At 43.6% G+C, this 9,555-nt stretch overlaps 1 protein-coding gene and 1 non-coding gene across 2 annotated transcripts in view; one reads left to right on the top strand and one right to left on the bottom strand.

Annotated features, from left to right (window-relative positions):
* DNAJC7 (DnaJ heat shock protein family (Hsp40) member C7) overlaps window positions 1-9,555 on the bottom strand; it is a 36,513-nt gene that overhangs the window by 15,912 nt on the left and 11,046 nt on the right. Inside the window, exons 2-4 of the mRNA XM_032279297.1 lie at window positions 5,144-5,232; window positions 1,335-1,459; window positions 522-644 (exon numbers count right to left, since the gene is read on the bottom strand). Coding sequence (XP_032135188.1) covers window positions 522-644; window positions 1,335-1,459; window positions 5,144-5,232 — 337 coding nt within the window. The remainder of the gene's footprint in view (window positions 1-521; window positions 645-1,334; window positions 1,460-5,143; window positions 5,233-9,555) is intronic.
* Window positions 9,213-9,319, top strand: LOC116553632. The gene has a single exon (XR_004269852.1). It is a non-coding gene; the product is annotated as a U6 spliceosomal RNA (small nuclear RNA).

Genomic DNA, 9,555 nt, shown 5'->3' with positions numbered 1-9,555 from the left:
ACCCCGTCTCTACTAAAAATACAAAAATTAGCTGGGCATGGTGGCGCGTGCCTGTAATCCCAGCTAATTTTTGTATTTTTAGTAGAGACGGGGTTTCACCATGTTGATCAGGATGGTCTCGATCTCTTGACCTCGTGATCCACCCGTCTCGGCCTCCCAAAGTGCTGGGATTACAGGCTTGAGCCACCGCGCCTGGCCCTTCAAAAATTCTTTAACCTCATTCAAATCGGTCCCTGGAAGCATTTACTTATTCCTCAGCCATCAGAAATGCTTCCATTTTCACAGATTTTTAAAAGCTGTCTTTAAGCAGTAAACTTAAATGAAAAAGAAAAAAAAAGCTGTCAATCCTATTCAAAACCATTTTACAGATTAGGAAGCTGATGCTTAAAGAGACTGTGAAATTCGCCTAAAGTCACCCAGGTGTGCTGATGGCAGAAGTGAGACTAGACCTCAGTACTGACTTTCAAGTAGCCACTCCTCCCACATATACCACACTGCTTCTTTTGATAGAAACAGGATCAGACCCGTACCTCTTGCTGGGCCTGAGCATTTTTATGATCCAGTTCTAGGGCTCTCTGGAAACTGCGACATGCTGCCATGGCATTCCCTAGAGAGAGGTGGCACTTGCCTTCTCGTAGATGTCCCTAGAACACAAAGAGGGAAGAAAAGGAGCATGACTGGCCAAGTGGAAAGAAACCAAGAGCAGCAACAAACACCCACAGAAAACCAACACAGAGGCTGTGTGCAGTGGCTCAACGCCTGTAATCCTAGCACTTTGGGAGGCTGAGGCGGGTGAATCATTTGAAGTCAGGAGTTCATGGCTAGCCTGGCCAACATGGTGAACCTCCATCTCTGCTAAAAATACAAAAATTAGCCAGGCGTGGTGACATATGCCTGTAGTCCCAGCTACTAAGAAGGCTGAGGCAGGAGAATTGCTTGTACCTGGGAGGCAGAGGTTACAGTGAGCTGAGATCACGCCACTGCACTCCAACCTGGGCGACAGAGCAAGACACCGTCACAAACAAACAAACAAACACAGAATGAAAATGACTAGAGCAGTAGTTCTCAACCTGGGCAATTTGCCCTCCAGGGGACATTTAGCAATGTTAGGAGACATTTTTGGTTGTTACAATTGGGCAGAGAGGGTGCTACTCATACTTAGTGATTAAAAGCCAGAGATGCCGCTCAACAATCTGTAATGCACAGCAAAGTCCCCCACAACAAAGAATAATCCGGTCCCAAATGTCAGTATTGTCAGGTCTGAGAAACACTGGGTTAGAGAAACTCAACTGCAGCAACCCAGCCTTCCCCAAACAGTCCCATTACATACATACCCGGACAAAACTGTCATCCAACCTCACTGACTGTTGTGCATCTCCAAGGGCTTCCCGGAACCTTCCAAGCATCATCAAGGTGGCTGCTCGATTACCATAATAGCTAGCATTTTTAGGACACATATCTAGAGGAAAGGCAGCAGAATATAAAACAAAGTTTAGAACAGGTCCCTGGCTTTGAAAACTTAGAGGGGGCCGGGCACAGTGGCTCATGCCTATAATCCCAGCACTTTGGAAGGCTGAGAGGGGAGGATCACTTGAGGTCAGGAGTTTGAGACCAGCCTGGCCAACATGGTGAAACCCTGTCTCTACTAAAATAAATTAAAAAATTAGCTGGGCATGCTGGTGGGCACCTGTAATTCCAGCTACTCGGGAGGCTGAAGCATGAGAATTGCTTGAATCTGGGAGGTGTAGGTTGCAGTGATCCAAGAGCGTTATCATTGCACTCCAGCCTGAGTGACACAGGAAGACTCTGTTTCAAAAGAAAAAAAAAAGTAGAGGGCATCTCCCTCCAAACAACGTTAAGGGAGTCAATCTGTAATGCTGACAAACTATTTTTTCTCGTGGAGATGGTTTTTTTGTGTGTGTGTGACAGGGTCTCACTCTGCCGCACAGGCTAGAGTGCAGTGAGGTTACAGTGGTGCAGTCTTGGCTCACTGTAACCTCTGCCTCCCAGGTTCAAGTGATTCTCCTGCTTTAGCCTCCCGAGTAGCCAAGTAGCTGGGATTACAGGCATGCGCCACCACACCTGGGTAATTTTTCTATTTTTATTTATTTATTTTTGAGGCAGAGTCTGGCTCTGTTGCCCAGGCTGGAGTGCAGTGGCATGATCTCTGCTCACTGTATCTTCCGCCTCCTGGGCTCAAGCCATCTTCCTACCTCAGCTTCCCAAGTAGCTGGGACCACAGGCACATGCCGCCATGACCAGGTAATTTTTGTACTTTTTGTTGAGGTGAAGTTTTGCCATGTTGGCCAGGCTGATCTTGAACTCCTGGCCTCAAGTGATCTATCTGCCTTAGCCTCCCAAAGTGTTGGGATTACAGGCATGAGCCACTGCACCCAACCCTGACATGCTCCCTTTGGAAGGCCACGGCCAGCCAGGTGCAGCGGCTCATGCCTGTAATCCCACTACTTTGGAAGGCTGAGGTGAGCAGATCACGAGGTCAGAAGATTGAGACTATCCTGGCTAACACAGTGAAACCCTGTCTCTACTAAAAACACAAAAAATTAGCCGAGAGTGGTGGCACACAACTGTAGTGCTAGCTACTCAGGAGGCTGAGGCAGGAAAATTGCTTGAATGTGGGAGCGGAGGTTGCAGTGAGCTGAGATCTCCAGCCTGGGAGACAGAGCAAGACTCCATCTCAAAAAAAAAAAAAAAAAAAAAGGGACCATAGCCAGCACGGTGGCTCACACCTGCAATCTTAAGACTTTGGGAGACCAAGGCTGAGATGGGCAGATCACTTGAGGCCAGGAGTTCGAGACCAGCCTGGCCAACATGGCAAAACTCTCCACCAAAATACAAAACAATTAGCCAGGCATGATGGCACACACCTGTAATCCCAGCTACTTAGGTGGCTAAGGCATGAGAATCACTTGAAACTGGGCCAAGATTGTGCCACTACACTCCAGTCTTGGTAACAATGACACTGTCTCAAAAATAAATAAATAAAAGGCTATAGCCAAATTTCTGACTGCCTGTGCAAATGGACAGAAGCAATGATATAATCCGTTTTTTTTTTTTTTTTTTTTTTTTTTTTGAGACGGAGTTTCACTCTTGTTACCCAGGCTGGAGTGCAATGGCGTGATCTCGGCTCACCGCAACCTCCACCTCTTGGGTTCAGGCAATTCTCCTGCCTCAACCTCCTGAGTAACTGGGATTACAGGCACGCGCCACCATGCCCAGCTAATGTTTTTTTTGTATTTTTAGTAGAAACGGGGTTTCACCATGTTGACCAGGATGGTCTCGATCTCCTGACCTCGTGATCCACCCGCCTCGGCCTCCCAAAGTGCTGGGATTACAGGCTTGAGCCACCGCACCCGGCCGATATAATCAGTTTTAAAACAAAATAAGATACAGCTTTAAAGTGCAATGATTATCTTTTGAGGGGCGGGGCAGCTTATTAATCTTAATGAACTATGTTTTGTATAATGAGATATTAAAATGAAATGTGCATGTTGAGTTGGGGTAAACAAATTAGGTGAGAAGAATGATGACATAGGATTAAAGTATGCTGGTAAATTAAGCATGGAGATAACTAAGACATTTTTATGTACAAAGGCCATTCTCTAAGGTAGTAAATGAATTGGCAATGACTGAAATGCATTTAGGTAGGTATTATTTTGACATAACATTCAATATTTCTGGAATTGCCTGTAATTTGTCAAAAGAAAAATTACCCACCCCAGTTAGAAGAAGTTATCATAGCTGGGCGCGGTGGCTCATGCCTGTAATTCCAGCACTTTGGGAGGCCAAGGTAGGAGGATCACTTGAGCCCAGGAGTTTGAGCAGCTAGGGCAACACAGTAAGACCCTCTCTCTATTTAAAAAAAAATTTTTTTTTTTTCTTTTTTTTTTTGAGACGGAGTTTCACTCTTGTTACCCAGGCTGGAGTGCAATGGCGTGATCTCGGCTCACTGCAACCTCCGCCTCCTGGGTTCAGGCAATTCTCCTGCCTCAACCTCCTCAGTAGCTGGGATTACAGGCACGCGCCACCATGCCCAGCTAATGTTTTTGTATTTTTAGTAGAGACGGGGTTTCACCATGTTGACCAGGATGGTCTCGATCTCTTGACCTCGTGATCCACCCGCCTCGGCCTCCCAAAGTGCTGGGATTACAGGCTTGAGCCACCGCGCCCGGCTTATTTTTAAAAATTTTTAAAGTTTTTAAAAAAAAAAAAAAGAAAAAGAAAAAAGTTTTTATGTGTGGCAGGCACATGCTGCCACAACTCCTTCAGGAGTTCACACAATAACAGTCATTAATCTACTAAGCAAAAAGCTACTTCTCAGAGAGAAGCTACTTTTATTTTTTAATTTAATTTAATTTAATTTTTGAGATGGAGTTTTTTACTCTTGTCGCCCAGGCTGGAGTGCAATGGCGTGATCTCAGCTCACTGCAACCTCTGCCTCCTGGGTTCAAGCGATTCTCCTGCCCCATCCTCCTTAGTAGCTAAGATTACAAGCACACGCCACTAGGCCCAGCTAATTTCTGTATTTTTGGTAGAGATGAGGTTTTACTGTGTTAGCCAGGCTGGTCTTGAACTCCTGTCTTTCGGTGATCTGCCCACCTTGGCCTCTCAAAAGTACTGGGATAATAGGTATGAGCTACTACTGCACCTGGCCTTTTCTTTTTTTTTTTTTTTGAGACAGTTTTGCTTTATCACCCAGGATGGAGTGCAATGGCATGATCTCAGCTCACTGCAACCTCCACTTCCTGGGTTAAAGTGATTCTCCCTGACTCAGCCTCCTAAGTAGCTGGGTTACAGGTATCCACCACCACATCCAGCTAATTTTTGTAGAGACAGGGTTTCGCCATGTTGGCCAGGCTGGTCTCAAAATCCTGACCTCAGATGATCCACCCGCCTAGGCCTCCCAAGGTGTTGGGATTACAGGCATGAGACAACGTTTTTTATCTTTTTGAGATGAAGTCTTGTTTTGTTGCCCAGGCTGGTCTTGAACTAATGACCTCAGGTGGTTAACCTGCCTCAGCCTCTCAAAGTGCTGGGATTACAGGCATGAGCCACCACAAATGGCAGCTTTTAATAATATTCGGCAAGTAAGTGTTTTCTAGCAAGAGTATCAGGACTTTCTCACCTATGGCTTTTGTATAATAATTATAAGCTTCATTGTAATCTTTCTTGGCATAGTATGCATTTCCTTGCTCCTTGAAAGTCTCTGCTTCCCTGAAAATGAAAGAGAATGAGAATGATGTTACTGCACATAGGGAATAACCTCTGTAATCTTACGGAGTCATCTTTGGTCTAGAGCCCTCAGCACACTGAGCTGAAAACAGTGTGATACTTGAAGGAATTTATAGATTTGTTCAATAGGCCAATGGACCAAAAGGAGGTGCTAATGAAAGAATCTAAGTTCTTCAGATGCTCCTTTTTGTCACTTAGATATTCAAACTAAATCAAGAAAATCCCTCTCATGTTCCTGCCTCACCTCGCTATTTCTGCCTGTAGTCCTCCTCCCACAGGACACATGAATTTAGACATTCCCTCATGGAAAGGAATTTTTCTGTTTCCTTCCACCATGTCACAACCGCAGCCTCTTTTGCAAACTTAGGGGAAAAGTGGTTACTCCATTCAAGGGCAACTGATTTCTCAATGTGAAATGAGTCACATCCTCAAGAGTTTTAATTATTTCATCTCCTGAAAAGTGCCTCATGCATTTGTCACTGAAGGACAAGCAGAGCAAAGGTAGGTGGCAAGAGTTAAAAGCATAGCATGTTGGTGTTTCAGATAGGAACAGAGCTGAGTGACAGCAGAGACTAAGACCATGGATGACAGGGACATATGAGGTACAGGCTGCCAGTGCCATACTATAAGGAGCACCCATCCAATGGTGTTCCCTCTGCCCATCACATCTATGTGGGTACTTGCTGCACCCTTTGCGCTCCCTCCAGTACCTTATATATTCAGCAACTGGGTTATAGAATTTTTTTCCCTACCTCTAAGATCTATTTTTTGAAACTGTGCCATTAGACAAAGTGTGCTTTCCTAAAGGAACAATGTTATATAATTGGGAATTATATTCCTGAGCAAATACCTAGAAGAAAATCGGACATGACCGACAATGTTTTAAAAGAACTAGTAACCTCTATTGGGATACTCAAAATCATTCCACTCCACAACTTAAATGATAAAGGTAATTCTTTACTGAAATGATTACTGCAACATAACTAAATGTCTGATCATTTTTGTTATAAGGAAGCGTCTTTCTTTTCCTGTTGTTCACATGCAAAAAAGAACCTAGTTCAGGGTTGCCTGAAGTGGGGACAAAAGTCATAGTTCTTATACGGTGGTGATGGTATAGCAATTTACAGCTTGAGTCTATGGATATCTGCATTAGGGAGATTTGTGATTTACTTACGTATTTTAAACTACAAACTGGCAAAGCTGCCCTCCTTTTATTGAGGTGATCCTCTCTGTCCATCACTGTCCTGGCAAGCCCTACTAATATGAAAAGGCTGCTAGAAGAAAGGAGAAGGAAAATGGGAATGACCTCTAAATGCTGACAGATCTGAAATGTGATGGATATAAATCTGCTTGGGTAAATGTCTATACCAACTGTCACAATGATGTAAAGAAGCCATCTGCTATTATAAATCTCCAAGAAAGATCCCCCAATCACAAGATGTAAAGGACCAACTGAAATCGGCTACACGGTATACACCATCCTGTAACTGTAAATTAAGCAAGGTGCTTATAAAATCTCTGAGGAGCCTATCCTTTAAGAGCAGGCAGGCCAAGGGATTTGAACAAATGGCTTCCCCAATACTGGATTTCTATTAGTCAAACTGCTGTGAAGAAATGGAGTAGCAAATTCCAAAGTAAGACATTAGGCCCAAACTCTTATCAGAGAAGATCTAGCCTGTTCTTCAGCTGCTTAGTGGCTAAGAGTACACAAATCTTTGAGGAAAACCAAAGACATCTAGGTACGTGGGGAGACACCGTGTCCGTGGTATAAAGCTTGTTAGTCAAAAGTGAAACAGCGTCCAGGGCTGCTGAAAGGTGTCCCCAGCCCCTCCTTCCTGAAACACTACCCTATGGAGATCATGAGTTCAGAACTGACTTCTAGAAAAAATGCAAAGGATGGTTTTGGTGGAAGATTACTCATAATTACTGAGGCCAGGGATTTTTCATACATTATCCTCTAAACACAGTCCAGTGAACTTCATTATTCCCATTTTTCAAAGGAGGAAATAAGGCCTAGAGGTTAAATAACTTGCCTGAGGTCAGGATATTACCCACATTTGTCAGAATACAAAGCTTGTGCACTTATGCCAAGCTTTCTCTCTGATGCTTACCTCACTTACTGCTAACTATTTTGAAAATTAATCTGTACTACAAGGAATAAGACATGGACAAAATATGTGGACAACACATATAAATTTCTTTAAACTAAGACACATAGTAGACCCTGCATATAATATTCAATCCCAGAACCGAAATTGGTATTTAAATAAGCAAAATGACATTCCTAATAATTAGTCATAGAGGAAGCAGGGCTCCTTTCTCTTTAAGATGCAAGACCTAGTGAAATGGACTTTGCCTCCCCAAAGAAATGCATTTCATTTTAGTAAATGGTGAGTAGATTCCATTCTAGAGCAAACAAAGCAAGTAATGTAGAGTCAGCCCACAGCAAAAAGAACAAGAAGAATTGTGTTGTGACAAGTTACCATGTTTTTAACCTCACACTGCACAGCATCAGGCCAGAATTAGCTATTCCCACACAATTGTCTCATGAAAAGGACTTATTTTCATAGAAACGTGGCTGATTAACAGCTGCCCAAACAATGGGGACTTAGTGCTTTTAGACTGAACGCTTATTTTTTGCCTCCAGGTCCAATGCCCAAAGTGGACTGGAGTCCCTCCTTCATTTTGAACCTCCCCACCAAATACACAACAAGCTTTAACCAATGGGCCTGACCCTGCGAGACCAGTCGAGGAAAGAGTGGATCTTTGGAATCCAGCATGGCAGCAGCAAGAACTGAACAAGGCTGCATCAGGAACAATTCCAGGGTCAAATCCATTCAAGTCCTGCCCTGGAAGTCTGAGAAAGGGCTGACGCTTGTTCAAGTTGCCTTTACAGCAAAGAGACTGAAGGATGAGATGTCAAAGGCGTGGGACTGGAAAAGAAGGAGAAGAGCTGGTTAACATTGGGATTGAGGACAATTTGGTGGTGGCATCTGTCACTCAGTGCCAGGGTCAATTCATCTGATAGACAAGTGAGGTTATAACATGTACCTGCTGAAACACACCAGTACTGAGAAAAGAAGAATTGGGATTAATTGGCTTCACCTAGACCAATCAAAAAAAAAGAATTCCAAATAGACTAAACTACAGATTATTTTCTGTGGCTACAAAATTAAATTCAGATTCAACTCTGAAATATAATACCACAGCACAATATAGACTTGGCCATAACTGACCTGATGGTATTATTAACAACTACAATATATTTTTAGTGTTGTTTCAGATTTTCAAAGCATTTCCAATGAAGATTTTCAATTTTTTTTTTTTTAATATGGAGTCTCACTCTTTTGCCCAGGCTGGAACACAGTGGCATGAACTTGGTTCACTACAGCCTTCACCTCCTGGGTCCAAGTGATTTTCTCACCTTAGCCTCCCGAGTGGCTGGGATTACAGGCGTGTGCCACCATGCCCAGCTAATTTTTACATTTTGAGTAGAGACAGCGTTTCACCATGTTGGCCAGGCTGGTCTCAAACTCCTGACCTCAAATGATCCACCCGCCTAGGCCGCCCAAAGTGCTATGATTACAGGCATGAGCCACCACACCTGGCCAAGATTTTCAAATGGCCTTCTGAGGTGGTTATGGCAATAATTTCACCTAACCTCCAACAGAGGAAGAGCTAGTGAGGCACCCAAAATGGCTGCACAGGTCTCCTAAGTCCTAGAAGCTTATGTTTTCCCCTACATCCTGTTAGTGTCAAGGCTTTTAGATTAAAACTAATTTATTCAGTTCTCCCACCAAATCCTTGGGCCAACTTCTAAGCAGAACAAGCTTCACAGCTCTGATTCACCAAGAGATGCTGGGAATGACTCCATCTCCACCAATCCAGTCTTTTCATTTTAATTGCCAGTAACAAATCTGTGTGAAAACAGCTACTGAAAGGTTTTCCAAAAAATCTGTCCTGTGCTCGCTTCAGCAGCACATATACTAAAATTGGAACGATACAGAGAAGATTAGCATGGCCCCTGCGCAAGAAGGGCACACAAATTCTTGAAGCGTTCCATATTTTTATTTAAAAAAAAAAAAAAAATCTGTCCTATCTGGATGCATGGAGGATCTCCCGTAACAGGATCAGCACTGGAATTCCTGGCCTTCAGAGACAACATCCCATTCTTGGTATTCTTTGCTTTCTTTTTTTTTTTTTTTTTTTGAGACTGAGTTTCACTCTTGTTGCCCAGGGTGGAGTGCAATGGCACGATATCTGCTCACTGCAACCTCCACATTCCTGGTTCAAGCGATTCTCCTG

This window comes from Sapajus apella, unplaced genomic scaffold (genome assembly GCF_009761245.1).
Source record: "Sapajus apella isolate SASKATOON/1434 unplaced genomic scaffold, GSC_monkey_1.0 scaffold12, whole genome shotgun sequence".
In the NCBI taxonomy this organism is placed as follows: domain Eukaryota; kingdom Metazoa; phylum Chordata; class Mammalia; order Primates; family Cebidae; genus Sapajus; species Sapajus apella.
This window is presented reverse-complemented; position numbering and strand designations above follow the sequence as displayed.